The sequence below is a fragment of the Diplotaxodon limnothrissa genome, linkage group LG18, assembly GCF_057381915.1.
Source record: "Diplotaxodon limnothrissa isolate DT_005_m linkage group LG18, D_limnothrissa_male_GT1.1, whole genome shotgun sequence".
Taxonomy (NCBI): Eukaryota; Metazoa; Chordata; class Actinopteri; order Cichliformes; family Cichlidae; genus Diplotaxodon; species Diplotaxodon limnothrissa.
This window is the reverse complement of record NC_140613.1, coordinates 36806108-36821775: the sequence shown is the minus strand read 5'-3', so window position 1 is coordinate 36821775 and position 15668 is coordinate 36806108. Positions and strand designations below refer to the sequence as shown.

At 43.0% G+C, this 15668-nt stretch overlaps 1 protein-coding gene across 2 annotated transcripts; it reads left to right on the top strand.

Moving 5' to 3' along the window:
* Positions 1 to 6581: 6581 nt before the first annotated feature.
* On the top strand, positions 6582 to 15668 carry LOC146614114 (tRNA selenocysteine 1-associated protein 1-like). 2 transcript variants are annotated; one of them, XM_085377801.1, is made up of 9 exons: positions 6582 to 6719; positions 9535 to 9632; positions 9710 to 9809; positions 9921 to 9970; positions 10074 to 10205; positions 11438 to 11554; positions 11668 to 11866; positions 11957 to 11993; positions 15443 to 15668. In XM_085377801.1, exons 1-9 carry the CDS (start codon positions 6696 to 6698, stop codon positions 15595 to 15597), a joined length of 912 nt encoding a protein of 303 aa, XP_085233927.1. In that variant the 5' UTR covers positions 6582 to 6695; the 3' UTR covers positions 15598 to 15668. The 2 variants fall into 2 exon arrangements, with proteins under 2 accessions (XP_085233927.1, XP_085233926.1); XM_085377800.1 differs by having other exon boundaries at positions 9695 to 9809.

Sequence of the window (15668 nt, the reverse complement as noted above, 5' to 3'; positions counted from 1 at the left end):
CTTTTAAGAGTTCTTAACAAGAGCAAGTTTCTTTTCCCTGGTTTTACTGCCACACTGGGGCACATGTTCACCAAAACGCAGCAAACCTTCACCATCTTATCCAGGAGGGTCCCCTCTTCAGCCTCACATGGAAGAAGTAATCTGATTGGCATGGTGGTTTGTTTGAAGCAGGTCCCTTGTGTAGCGCTGGAACCCAGTCAGGGTGTTTCATCCATTTCATAGGCTGGTTTGCTGCAGTGGCGTGTCTAGAAAATTTTTGTTGGGGGGGCCAGGTAGGGGCACAGATTTGGAGAAGGGTGGCAGATGTAATTGGCACATAATGTTAAAAACAATTCTACCAACCGTTAACCATAATTCAATAACCCTATAAACCTAATAACCGAATGCGCTTTTAACTCTTATTAGAATGAGATTTTAACCACTACGGTGCAAAGTTTTTAGATACTGCGTCAGGGCTGTGCAGAGAGGTTTAAAGGGGCGGGTGCTCAAAGTTAAAAAGGGGCACATTGAGCCAGGCTGAATAACAACAACACACATTCATCAAGAATCTAATATGGGCAACAAGGCAAAGCAAACGTCGCCGATGCTTTACCTGATGGGTACAATGTTGCTGTTGAGGGGTTTCTGCTGCTCCTGCTGCTGATAGTGCTGGAGGGCGGGGCTGTGTTGATCTGAGACTGTAGACATTAAAAAGTCCACAGGAGAGATGGTAGCTGATTAAACAAGTGTCATGAGATAATAACAAAATGCAAAGACTGGTGACAGCGCTTGGAACCATAAGGCAACAAAAAACTGTGACAAACTCGGCTCTGCCTGTGAATCACTCTTTGCTTCTCTTCTTCCTTCCTTCCCATCATTTCATATATCACTCTCCACTTGCTGTCTATCTGAGAACAAGGCACAACTTGCTATTGCAATAAACTATAATCTAATTATCCACACCTAACAACTCCTGCACTTAATCTATAATAAAATGATGACAGAAAAATGTTATAGCCCTGCCTTTAGTAGCCTCACACAGCTCCTACTGTTTCCTCCTCATGTCCTTACCAGCCATGTCTGCACAATATTATATCATGAGTAATACTTTTTAAAAAAAATCCATCTAAATAAAACACACATGCACACACAGTGACATTTTAGACCTTCTTCAGAATACTGTATATACTATGGGCATCCTTACATTATTATTTATTACTAGAGCTACAATAATAAAGCAATGAGGAGGGGGAAGTAATAAATATGAAATAATGTATTTATGATGATTCCATTTGTTTCACTATCCACTCTGTGCAGGGCAAAGCTTATTACATTTTTAAACTGATACAATAATTTTACTGCTGTAAAATCCAAATTTTGTCTTATTTAAAATATAAATCTAATATAATCTGCTTCTTAATGTATGTTCTTTAAAATACAGCGTGTGTTTTTTAATATATTATAATTATAATAATGCATAATTATGTGGACATGCATATTAGATCGTTATTAGTGAAATATAATCCCTCCAGAAAGGCAGGAAATGCCCAGAAACTTACTTTAAAGCTAAATATGTTCTAAATACTTTAAAACTAAATATGTTCTAAATACTTTAAAACTAAATATGTTCCCTAAAACGGTGACAGAGCTACAGACCCATGACAGCCTTACACAGGTAGCCAGCAGCTGTGACCAGCACTACTTGTGCAGTTAATAAAAGGACAGGTAATGTTTGTCGCGCTGTTGCACACACAGCACGCTCGTTCATTTCAGTTCGTCAGTTGCAACAAGACAGCTTACCAACGTGTACGTAATAAACCAATACTCCTGTGTGCTACACACTACAGTGTACACCTACTTACTGGTTTTGTCGCATCAGTCTCAGTGGCGTGTCTAGAAAATTTCTGTTGGGGGGGCCAGGTAGGGGCACAGATTTGGAGAGGGGTGGCAGATGTAATTGGCAGATAATGTTAAAAACAATTCTACCAACCGTTAACCATAATTCAATAACCCTGTAAACCTAATAACCGAATGTGCTTTTAACTCTTATTAGAATGAGATTTTAACCACTACGGTGCAAAGTTTTTACATACTGCGTTGATAAAGTACAAGAGATACAATCAGTCAGTGTTTATTCAGCAGTCAAGGACATCCATATTTGCATAGTATTTTTATTGACATGTAGTGCACATATGTTTTGGGCAAAAACATTTTTGAATATTAAAATACGAACATTTGTAACAAACAATTGACAAATTATCCAGTTCCAATGCTAAACTTTATCTGCCTGTTAAAAAAAGAAGATAATCTTCTCACAACCTGGTGTTTGATTTTGAAACAGGAAAAAAGTGGAGAAACAAATGAAAAGACTAATATTTGAATAAAACCTGAAAGCAAGTAAATACTTTCTGTGCTGCCTTATGGTAAACTTTGGTAATATTGATCAAGAACAACACTGGCTGATGATGAAATACAGTCAGCTGGCATGGTGACACTGCCAGTATTAACCTGCAGGGCTGGACTGGGACAGAAAATCGGGCATTTTGACTACAGACCGGCCCCCCAGGTATTAAAGCCATAAAGCCTTTGAATGAAAACAAACGCTGTTGTGACAGTGATGTACAGTCTTGTTGGTATATGTATGATTTCTATACATTTTACGTCAGATAAAAACTTTGGTTGTAAGATTCAGATAATTATTTAATAAAAGTGAGACATTTTAAATGAGAATAAGAAAGAAAAGTATTTCTTTGTGCCCCCCTCTCCCTGTTAATGCCCTACCTGCCCCCCTGGCAAAAGCTGTGCTAGATCTGCCCCTGCACAGTTACCAGCTGTCAGCTACTTAGAAAAGGATCCTGGTGTTATTTGTCTCTCAGAAACAGTTCATAACTTCAACTCATTCCTGTCACCTAAAAGGTAAACCTGTTTCTCCATCACAGCTCTGATGATCCAGTAAGGACATCTCCTGGTTTCATCTTCATGTTTCCCTCTCACCACATATCCAAACCAACATCATGACCAGCAGCTTTACAGCTGTGGCTCCAGAAAACATCAGCTGATACTAGAAATTAATAGGGGTGCAACAATACACAAAATTCACGGTTCGGTTCGGTTCGATACTTTGGTGTCACGGTTCGATATTTTTTCGATACAAAAAAATGTTCATGCATTTTTAATTTGTCATTTATTAAAATTATAAATATATATTTTAACTCAAAAGTACAGTTTTTAAATTTAACCCTAACCCTTGTGCGTGTTTTTTATTTTGACAGCGAATGCGCACCTGCGGACCACTTATGTGCAGCCCTGGTTATTTAGCTCGTCATATTGCAGCCACAGAAATTCTTTTGTCCATGAAACCATAAAGCTGCACTTTCTTTTTGCCTTATAGTCTGATTTGTCATAACTTCTCCGTTTTGTGGTAAGCTTTTCTTTGGCTGTCACTTCTTCACCCTGACCTGTCTTATTTGGCTCAGCAGAACTGAAATGCTTTTACACGCTCACTCACATAAGCTCAGCGATTCTCTGCGCGATCAACCTCTCACATGTTTAAGCTTGCTGCGGGAGATTTCACTTGTCATGTTTGCATAGTAAGCTAACGATTGATAAGACGATGTCAGAGGAATTGGTGCACAAATTATCATCACTCACAGATCAGTGCTGTCGCTCTCTATACACAGTTCGCGCGATTGCAAAGTGAAAGCAAAAAAACAAGCGCAAATTCAAACGCGACTTCAATATGTCACATATTGACAGTGGCTCACCGATGCCAATGACATAATTACCCAGCTACATTTCTGAAAGAATGCAAAAGCATTGACATATATTTTTCCTACAATAGCCCGACGGGCAGGGAAGAGATAGATTTTGGTACCCCGACTGGAAAAATCGCTAGCCCCAGGACGTCGGGCTAGCGATATTGCGAGCCCTGTATCTGATTGAGGAATCACTCATCTTTGGAAAAGAGAGTTTATTACAGAGAAATGTCTCTTTCCAAAATAAAAGCTATACTATCCGCTTCTTCTGGGCTATATTCTCAGCAGCATAAGGAGAATCATGTGCTAACAGCTGTCTAAATGACTCGGCTAAAGTTAGTAGCATGCTTGCTTGTTTTTGTCTGCTTCTACTTGTCTTTGCACTAGGATGATGTCGGTGTAAATGTGCAGTCATATTCGTTGTGTTCCCACTAGTGCATTCAGGTTAATCTCGTTGAAATGACCTTAACGCCACAACACAGCAAATCTCCGTTAACGAGCTACCGCCGATCGCCCCGTGCATGGGGCTAGACGGCCAACACGTTAACGAGCTAACTGCGCTAACACACTAGTTCCCACCCATGTAATTGAGCATTGCATGGCACATCCAACATACTGTTTTACTTTAGTCCATGACTGCTTACCTTCAGGGTCATACGTCACATGAAAACCAAAATAATTCCAAACGCCAGATCTGAATGAGGTTCAATTTGCCTGTTGCAAGGAGAGCTTAACTTCTGTCTCGCTAGCTTGCCCTGCGCTCTTCCTTCTGACTATGCTGTCTGTGTTGAGCGCTCAGTGGATCTGCGCTCGACAGTGCAGCCTAGGCGGAGTAGTCGAACACAGATTCACTGAGCGCTCAACACAGACAGCATCGTCAGAAGGAAAATTGATAAAATAAATTACAAATGTTGTATTGTTCGATACATATGCGTACCGAACCGAAAGCACTGTATCGAACGGTTCAATATCGATACGAATATCGTTGCACCCCTAGAAATTAATATTAAATAAATTCTAACAGCTGATCAAGCTTAAACGTGCTGCTGCGCGACATCTCCTGGTTTCCTCTTTCTGGCGCAAAGTGGGCGATAAACAAACAAGAGAGCCGATCAGCTGATCATTGATCAGTTTCATGATTGAAGTAGCAACAGGAGAGGCAGGGGAGAGAATGAGAGAAGAAGAGGCAGCTGTGCAGCGTAACGACAGAATAACTCCAGCTTTGTCTCTTTTTCCATTCTAGCTAAAGTCCGGGACAAACTGCGTCTCTTCTCAGCTCAATACGAAACGTGTAATATTTTCTCTGATTGAGGGACCATTCCATTTTTTAAGGAGTCGTTGGCAACTCTACTAACCTTATGAATAAAATAAAGTTCACTATCAGTAACATCATAGCACCCACCCAGCTGTACTGTATAAAAACTCCATCAAGCTGGCTAGAACGCAGTATGAGTTATTGTAACTGAGGGTAAAAAGTCAGCACAACGAAAATAAACTCCACCTAAACTTGGTTTGTATCTGACCCAGATAGACTGCAGGTCATCACTTCTTACCTGAAGTTCAGTTCACCTGACACTCGGACTGGCGGCTGCCTCGGGGCTCTCCTCCTGCCTCCCCTTCCCTCATCCACCTGCTGCCTCTGTGGAAGCCCTGCCATAGCCACCACCAAACAACTGAGTTATTTTTACACATCGACCTGCATCTGGCCAATCCACCACCTCTCATTGTTCATGCCATTACAAAATAAATAAAAAATAAGTCACCGGGCATATGCCCGGTATGCCCGATGGCCAGTCCAGCTATGTTAACCTGCAACCAAATCTGCAGCTCCATACAGCAATGTTACGACTTAGATTATATCTTATAACTCATAACTCTTATGTTAGCTCCCCTCAGTAGCATACTGTCTGAAATATTCCAATAATTCTTTTAAGTGTCATTTCGTTGCCCTGTACCTGTGCATGTGCAATGACAATAAAGTTGAATTCTATTCTATTCTATTCTAAGTGTTATTTTAAGTGTTATTTTTTCCTTGGTATTCTAATTTCACCGAAGTTTACTAAACTCAAACTTAATATTACTGACATTTATTCTGTCCTCATTTTCTTTCACCGAAAAATTGTTTCCTGCAGTGCCGTCTTTCGTGCTTGGCTCTCCTACCTTTGCTAACGTGATGCACATAGCGCAGAAGCCGGTGCTGCATTCACTTACACTCGGATATCTGAGCTTCACCGTGAAAACATAATCGTACATTTGATATTTGATTGAATTTTATTGTTTTGCCTTTGGGGTGGCACCTGGGGTGGCCAGTCTGGTTGGGGGGGTGGCCTGTGCCCCCCCAGGCCACCCCGCTGGACACGCCACTGGTTTGCTGCAATAATGAAAAACAAATAGCAACTCTATAAACAGAACATAAATCTACAAAATCACTCAGTAGGATGTTTGTTCTAATTTGGTATGAGCTCAGAGCGCATTGAAAATAACACTAATAGGCTACAAAGAGTGATATGAACTTATTCAGATCTTACCTGAATGAAAATGTCTGGAGCACCAACAGATGTCTGTGGAGCTCGTCTCACAGCTGCTATCCAGGCGCTTCTTTTGGTAACATGGATACACGAGCTGCCTCACGATGCTTCCAGGTGGGGAAAGAATAAAAACAGCCCATTTCCAGCTTATTACCTTCACGATCGTGCGATCATTACAACCGACAACACAGCAAGTGCGAACCATTGCTGATGCCATCCGTGTGCTTTCGCTCCTTTGTTTGGCCTGCTAAAATGGCGCCTCGGCAGCCACGCCCCCTCCCGTGACATCACGCTCCAAAGCCCTTTTGAGTGACGTAGGACCTAGCGGTGGCGCGTGGTCCGCGTTAGGCTAAAGCGTACAGGAAGCTTCGGTGTAGTTTAGCAGTTGGACCGTAAACCGTATTCGTGGTCGGATCTTCACCGCGGCAGCGCCATGAGTACGCTATGGATGGGAAACGTGAGTTGCTTCCAGCTTGTTGTCGCGGTAACTTGTTTGGTCTGACCGTGAGTGTTAGCTAGCTGTAAACGAGCCGCACACGCCAAATGAACGTAACTTGACTTCATGTAATGTTGCGTTGCCGCACAAAACTTTGTACGGAGTTCCTGTAAGACGGTTACTTTGTGTTTAATGTGGCAGTCAGGGGCCAACACCAACCGTGGACAGACCAAAACACGCTTTCTCGTGTAGCATACATTTAGCATACATCCGCGTTCCGCAGCTTAGCCGCGGATAAACCCAGGACACGGTTTTAACCGGTCTTTACCCATAACAGTGACTTTTCCTTATCAGACCTACTGCAACAAACTCCTGCAACTCGCTGGCTGATACCAGTGTTGCACTAAAAGCGATTTCCAGTCTTTGTTGTTAATATCTTGCTGGTAATATGTCAGACAAATCTCTCATGAATGATCTCAAGTCACTTTATATCCTTAATGCAGCTCAAGAGTCTCAATGACAATAAAAATGTTTGTTTTTGTCCGAGATCGATCTGGCCAAGAGGGCAGCAACAAGTATAACAGCTCTATAAAGTGGACTCGGTTGGTAATGATGCTGTGGGTACAAAACAGCAAATTTCTTTATTTTGTGTTTAACAGTGTCACAGATCCTGCTGACTACAGTCTATTTATTAATGCAAGCAATTTCAATTCTGTTTTATTTATACAGCACCAATAGGACTGGGCGATATGGACCAAAATTCATATCTCGATATTTTTTAGCTGGGTGGCGATAAACAGTATATATCTTGATTATTTTTCTTTAATCCCATAAAGTAAGAACAAACAGAGTTCTTAGTCAAAGCTGCTTGTCCCAGATGTCACACAGGCACTTTTATTAACATACAACTGCAGATGTACATGAAAAATTAGTCAAAAATAAATTGTCAACGTTTATTATTTAATAATGCTCCATAAATAAAATGTAAAAAATTTTTTTTTTCATGTATAACAAAAAGCTCACAATTGTAAACTAAAAAGATGCAGAGCAAAAGTGACAAAGGCAACTTGGCCTTTGGAAGTGGCTTACACTGAAGTAAAGTTTTGCTTCCTTGTGTGTATTCCTGAACAATCATCTGGTACTTTGTGCAAAAAACTAAACATGTAAACAGATTGAATGAAATGAACAAAATTACATCCTTTGCTCAGTGGGTCTTTGTGCAAATCTCCAATGACAATAACAATATAGAAAGAACACAAACAATTGGCAAGGCCAGCTACTGTACAGCTTCCAGATTTTGTGCCAGGAAAACTAATCTGTCAACAGTATCAGGCTTCAAGGATGCCCTGTGGCAGGTTACCATGTTTCCACTGCAACTAAAAGTCCTTTCAGAAGGGGAGCTGGTAGCTGGCACACAAAGGTATTTCTCGGCCAGGAGGCTCAGTGCTGGAAAGGCAACTTCATGTTCCTTCCACCATTTGAGAGGGTCAGCATCACTCTACACAAACTGACAACAGGTAGCTAGAAAATTCATTTTCGATTGCCTCCCTCCTTGTGAAACCAGTGTTGGTGGCTGTGCTGTGCTGGGAGAAGCTTGCCAGTGATCTCTTTTTAGCTGTGTCACCCACTGCTGCTTCTTCTTGGTCTGCAGACTCAGGCACGGCTGGATCAGGCAGCTCAGACAAACACGTGCCCTGATAGCTGAGCAGAGACTCTGCCTCCAAGACGAGTTTATGTTTTAGTGCATTAATTTTCTCACTAGGGATGTATTTCGCCCTGAACCGTGGATCCACAAAAGAAGCCATGTCCAACAGGTCACCTCTCCAGGTGCCAGGAGACTAGTGTTAAACAGGTGTAGCACAGGACAGGGTCACATACTTCTCTCCTGAAAGTGCATCAGTGAAGTCCTGACAGGGTTTGAGAGCTTTCTGAACTGCCTCCAGGACCTCTATGTCCCGCCAAGTAGGGACTAGAGGTCTGGTTTTCATGTCGACAGAGAACTTTAGAAAGTGCTCTTTCCTGCTCCAGAACTCTCTCTATCACGAGAAGCCTTGATCCCCAGCGAGCTGTTGCCTCTGTGAGTAGCTGGTGACTTGGAAGACCCAGCTGTATTTGCACTTCAGCCAGCTCTCTTCTCTTCCTCCAGCTGTAGGAGAAGCTGCTGACGACTTTCTTACACAGAGAAATAACCGGGTAATGCGGGCATCATCCATAGCATGTCCTGTGACACACAAAATGCAAACTTTTAAAATCACTTTAATTGTTATGTTAAGAGGCAAATCGCTCAAAGGGAAACTAACATCCATCTCAGTTATATAAGATGTGATGCATAAGACTCAACAATATTTGAAAAATGTGTCGTGTAATGTATAACCTAGAAATGGTTGTAGTTAGCATATCTTGGTAAAATCACCAGCAAATGATTGGAACGTGTATATTTTTGCATCTTTTCAATCTCACTATGTATTTAAAAATCTAAACCTGGGACCCTGTCCCCCAAATGTTGCAGCAGAGCTCGAGACTTGTCAGACCAGGCAGCATATTTCCAATTGTCCAGTTTAGGTGAGCCTGTGCAAACTGTACCCTCAGTTTGATAGGAGTGGCACAGCTGTGATAAGTCGCACTTTAACTAGACCAGCATTACCTTGAGCCCAGATTTGTGACAGATTCATTAGAAAAGGGGGAATTTCACATTTTATTTCTCACTGTGCAGTTCTGTGGACCAAAGGAGATTTATCTTCCCTCTCTTGTTAGAAACATTTAGCTGAAGCCCGACTCGTTCCTAACAGTAATCACTACAGTGATCACATAGCTAACTGTTTTTGCTGCTCTGCAGCTGGAGACCTACATGGATGAGAAGTTCATCACCAGAGCTTTTTCCACCATGGGCGAGCAGGTGGTTAATGTCAGGATCATCCGCAACAAGATGACAGGGTAAGAGCTGAATTCACATGCAGTATTCTTATTTGCAGTTATTCTATAATGACGTTAAATAGTGTGTCGTCCCCCAGGGGTGCTCTGGGTTACTGTTTTGTGGAGATGACAGACGAGGCCACAGCCGAGAGGTGTCTCCGCAAAATCAATGGAAAACCTTTACCGGGAGCCAACCCGGTATGGAGAACAGCAGTTGCTAACAACAGCCTTATCTTTTGTTTGTTTGTTTGTTTATCATTTCAGAGATTTTATTCATTTGTTGATTGATTGGACTTTATTTTCTCATAGCCCACAAGATTCAAGTTAAACCGAGCGACCTTTGGAAAACAGGAAAGCGGGTGAGTCCAGGTGGACAAGCAGAATTATCCAAGGTGACCGGAACGGTCCTAATGACAGAACCATCACGGAGCGCTGCTCTGACTTTGTCTCTTCTTGTTGTAGGCAGATGTATTCTCTGTTTGTCGGAGATCTCACTCCAGATGTGGATGATGGGATGCTTTATGAGTTTTTTTACAATCGTTACCCTTCCTGTCGTGGTGGAAAAGTGGTATTGGACAGCATGGGCAACTCCAAGTAAGTATTAACATGTCAGAACACATTTGGATCTACAGAATGGCATTGCTGCACTCATCCAGTCATATTTTCACCCTCGCTATACGTGTTGGTGTGGCAGGTCTGTCCTCCCCCGCCACCTGGTCCAACTCGCCACCAGGTGGTGATTAACTGACAACTCAGTCCTCCTCTCACAGAGTGTCCAGAACATCCGGCCGTGAATCTGATGATACGATTACACAATCAGTCATCAGCCTGCGGCCTCGGGCGACCTGGTACTGCGATCACTTACGGACACCCTTATGTTCAAACATGGCGTTTGTTATGGACAAACTGACAAACAACACTCCGGTAACATCACTGCTTGAGTTCAGGTCAGCAAGGCCATCCCTCCCAATGGCGCCTCCAGGTCTCACTGTCAGTGCGCACATGAGCGTTGAAGTCCCCCAGTAGGATGACAGAGTCCCCACACAGGGACTCCCAAGAAGGCTGGATACTCTGAATGGTCCTTTGGCGCGTGCAGATGACAGTCAGGACCCGTTCAGGGAGCAAACCCTCTCGTCCACTGAGGAAAACCCCAAGGCAAGTGGATACCAGGATACCCACTGCAGCCCACTGCCTCTCATGGCCCCCGATATCCCGGGCAGGGTGAACTGTTGCCTTGATGTTGTAGTCACGGGGGTCTTCTGAATCGCTCTTTCTCTGGTCCTTCATTCAGGACCAGTCTGCCCCTACAGCAAACAAACAATCAGACCCTTTCACCACAATAAGGCAGTGATTCACTGACGGGGACCTACACACGTGTTAATTATCGTAAAAGGAACAATTATTGACTGTTGATGAACTTTGAAGCGATGAATTTGACAGACAGTATATGAACATGTTACAGACACTGCTCCGCTCCATAGCTGCGACTATGTTCTGCTACGTGTGCTGCTAACTTCAGTCTAACCCTGATTTTTCTGCAGTATTTTGTGTAACTGTGTATAAAAAGACTTTTTCCACACTGACCATACTGCCTGTGGATTTAACTGGCAGCCAAAATCAACAGCACCACGAATGTATAATTAAGTGTTGGTCTTTATCTGAGCCTATCCAGACTCAAACATGATCCCGGAGTATCCAAACTAAACTGAATCTAGAGCGTTTTCTTACCCTCTGTTTTAAAATGTGGTGTAAACATAAGAAAACTTCTGGTGGTCCTAAGACGAGTTGCTCCCTCGTGAGTTTAACACCGCCGTGTTTCTCTGCAGGGGCTGTGGCTTCGTTCAGTTCCCTGATGAGCGGCTGCAGAAGCGGGCGTTAGAGGAGTGTCAGGGAGCTGTGGGGCTGGGTGGCAAGCCTCTGCGATTGAGCCTGGCTGCTAACAAGTGAGTTCTCAGAATCTTACCTCCCTTTGTTAGGACACGGCTGTATTTGTGCCCGTAGTACAGCCCCAAGGACTGGCTCAGTTCACGAGTGTTTCTGTGCTTTCCTCTCTAAGCTTAAAGAACAAGCAGCAGCAGTCGGAGCACAAATCATGGCAGTCTACCTCTGGATACAGACAAAACTATGACCAGTACACCCAGTACCAGCAGCAGACCTATCCTGGCTTTTATTCTTCCTGGGGCTATGACCAGACTGGAGGAATGTATGGCTACAACTATCCGCAGTATGATTACTCACAGTATTCTGCTGCACAGGTAACTGCTGTCTCTGTTAAACCAGAGTTGCAGATATCAGTTATTGTTAAACAGATGGAATCATTCTAACCTCTTGTTTGTTTGTTTTAGGAGAGTGAAACCGTTCAGGAGGACGAAGGACTGGAAGGTTAGCATTTAGCCTGGGTGGCAGCTGCTTGCTGTTGCTTGTCATTATTTTCACATGCCAGACTTAAAAAAATAAGAAAAAGATGAGCAGTAGTTTCCAAAAAGGTTGATCCTGTTCATCTGGCTGCAGCGTTTTCAGTGGGAGAAACATTTCATCATCAAGTGACTTCTTCAGTCTCATCGGACTGCAGGATTCAATTCAGTTTTATTTATATAGCGCCAAATCACAGCAAAAGTCGCCTCAAGGCGCTTCATAGATACAGAGAAAAACCCAACAATCATATGACCCCCTGTGAGCAGCACTTTGGCAACAGTGGGAAGGAAAAACTCCCTTTTAACAGGAAGAAACCTCCAGCAGAACCAGGCTCAGGGAGGGGCGGGGCCATCTGCTGTGATTGGTTGGGGTGAGAGAAGGAAGACAGGACAAAGACATGCTGTGGAAGAGAGACAGAGGTTAATAACAGATATGATTCAATGCAGAGAGGTCTGTTAATACATAGTGAGCGAGAAAGGTGACTGGAAAGGAAAAACTCAATGCATCATGGGAATCCCCCGGCAGCCTATGTCTATTGCAGCATAACTAAGGGAGGATTCAGGGTCACCTGGTCCAGCCCTAACTATATGCTTTAGCAAAAAGGAAAGTTTTAAGCCTAATCTTAAAAGTAGAGATAGTGTCTGTCTCCTGAATCCAAACTGGAAGCTGGTTCCACAGAAGAGGGGCCTGAAAACTGAAGGCTCTGCCTCCCATTCTACTTTTAAATACTCTAGGAACAACAAGTAGGCCTGCAGAGCGAGAGCGAAGTGCTCTAATAGGGTGATATGGTACTACAAGGTCATTAAGATAAGATGGGGCCTGATTATTTAAGACCTTGTATGTGAGGAGCAGGATTTTGAATTCTGGATTTAACAGGAAGCCAACAGGAGAAATCTGCTCTCTCTTTCTAGTCCCTGTCAGGACTCTTGCTGCAGCATTTTGGATTAGCTGAAGGCTTTCAGTGAGTTTTTAGGACTTCCTGATAATAATGAATTACAGTCGTCCAGCCTGGAAGTAATAAATGCATGAACTAGTTTTTCAGCGTCACTCTGAGACAGGATATTTCTAACTTTAGAGATGTTGCACAAATGGAAGAAAGCAGTCTTACATATTTGTTTAATATGTGCGTTGAAGGACGTGTCCTGGTCAAAAATGACTCCAAGGTTCCTCACAGTGTTACTGGAGGCCAAGGTAATGCCATCCAGAGTAAGAATCTGCTTAGATACCATATTCCAACCTTATAAACAGGACATTTGTACAATAAGTGAAACTAGCACCACTGACTAACAATGGGCTGGGAGGTCATGACCATTGATCAATGGCCATGAGTCCCATTCACAGAGAGTTGGAGAATGGCTGCAATCACAGCATTGTAAGATGGTGACAGATGCACCCTTAGGCCCCTCCTCCATTCAGAGATGGTCTTTCCCTTTTCACATAAATGGCCTCCTTGACTCCGCCCTCAAACCAGCGCTCCTCCCTGTCCAGGATGTTACATCCTCATCATTGAAAGAGTCCACTGGCCTGTAGGTGTGCACAGACTGCAGAGTCCTGGCCTGACGAGTAGGGCTGGGCGATATCGAACATTTTCATTGTATCGCGAGTCTCTCCACGTACAATGGTTAAAATGTCTTTATCCTAACCATCGAGTATGAGTTGCCATGGCAATATTAAACTTTGCACGTGAACGTCTCCCCACACACCAAAGAAACCTTTAAAATCCTTTGTTAAAGGTGTTGACCACAGACGTACTGTGGCAGTATCCTCTGTGCACCTGATGGTTAAAGAACGGCTAAAATAAAACATTCAGATTTTTTTCTTTGTATTAAAGTAGAAAAAAACCATTGAATGGTCGATTTGACTGAGTATAGCAGTGAAATTTTAGGTTTATATGGTTGAAAATAACATTTGGAGGTTATTTAAACATTTGGTGATATTTATATAAAGAAAATATTGTGATATTAGATTTCCCTCATGTCGCTCTGCCCCGCTGACGAGTTCTTCATTGTTGTAGCCAGAGGTTGTTTGGTTTCCCCGATATATGAATCCTGGCGCTGAACAGCGTACACTATGTTACTCTGTTTGTGTCGGGGTGGACCAGTTTCTGGCGCAGCGTTTTTTGGGGTTTAAAAGCCACAGAGACTCTGTGTTTAGAGAAAATGTTCCGATACTCCTGGTAGGGCTGTGCGATATGACCAAATCTCATATCCCGATATAAGACATCCATCGTCCTGATAACGATATAAATCACAAAAATTTTACATTTTCTGTGAATCTCGGGCAGCTCGACTTGCGTGACGTGTTTCCAGCTGCGCGTCATGTAGCTGAGTCGAGTGTTTTAACCGATGCATGAAACGATACATTTTTAGACATAAGTTGTAACGGCCGCCGTTTTCTTTGTGAGTATTTATTACACGGCGTACTGCGGGGAAAAGTTCTAACGTTTGAGTCTAAGGTTTATTTGGAGCACCTAACGGCTCATTTTTGCTTCTCATCTGTAAACACTCTGCATACTCTTTCACGTGATGCAGATTATTTTGAAAAGTCTCAACAGGATCTTGAGCTTTATTGTGAAAGGTTTATGTGGAAAATAAACAAGCGGACACGCGATGGTTTTACCATTTTGTCCGTCCGTAGTGTGGTTATATTAAATATAAGAGAAAGAGAGAGCTTTAAGAAATGAATGTAGCCACTACAGTGACCATCAAAACATGAAAAAATATTGCAGTAAACAGTTTATTTGGCGACACCACGAAACAAACGATAGATGTTTTTATATCGTCATGCGATTATATATCGTTATATCGAACAGCCCTAACTCCTGACACATAAGGGACCACTACGGGTTTGGAGCGTTCTGTAGGCGCCTTCCCTGCTTCGACAAATGCCCGGCTGGGATAACCACATTTACTCGCACGTGCTCGTACTAGCTTCAAGCAGTCGGGGCCAAAGTGGGTTCAAATTTCTCGATGCATGCTCGATCATCTGGGTAAGGCAATTTCAACGGGTTGGTTGTGTTGATCTGGACATTTACAGTGGAAGAAACGTTTCGTCTACTAACAACATCAGACAAGTTTGAATGTCAGTGACCTCAAACTAAAGGTCAGAGGTCACGTTTTGTGAAAGTCTTGTGAATGTGATAACATGACATTGATATCATAGGTGTGTCTCCTAGTAGGCTGAGGGGTAACACTAGCAGTATTCCTACTTATTTATTCGTGTGTATGCAGTTTGGCCCATTGCTGATGTTTTAAACAGATGATGCTGGTGTTGTGGTCTTCAACAGGTCATCCTGCTGCCTTGTGATTTGGCAAAACAAATATTTGCGTTCTTGAGTGGTGGAGGTCTACCTAATAAAGAGGCTTGTGTGTAATTGCAGCGCATATACCTTCTAAGTGGATGTTTGTGTTTCGCAGATCCAAGTGTGGAGGTGGATGTGGTGGAGGCCAACAGGAAGTTCATGGAGCACAGTGAGGAACTGTACGATGCACTGATAGACTGTCACTGGCAGTCCACAGAGTTACAGCAGGACTATGTGACATCCAGTCTGCCAGAGCCCATCTACTGCTGAACCGGGACATCATGGCCTCTGTGGAGTTCACCTTTCCACCTTTTCCTCCCAGTCCATACGGATTGTGTGTG

Bases quoted from the DNA above. Each gene is read 5' to 3' on its own strand.
- LOC146614114 (XM_085377800.1), top strand. From the start codon at position 6,696: ATGAGTACGCTATGGATGGGAAAC. The intron at 9,633-9,694 runs GTAAGAGCTGAA...GACGTTAAATAG, and splicing joins ATCCGCAACAAGATGACAGG to TGTGTCGTCCCCCAGGGGTG. The intron at 11,994-15,442 runs GTTAGCATTTAG...TGTGTTTCGCAG, and splicing joins GGAGGACGAAGGACTGGAAG to ATCCAAGTGTGGAGGTGGAT.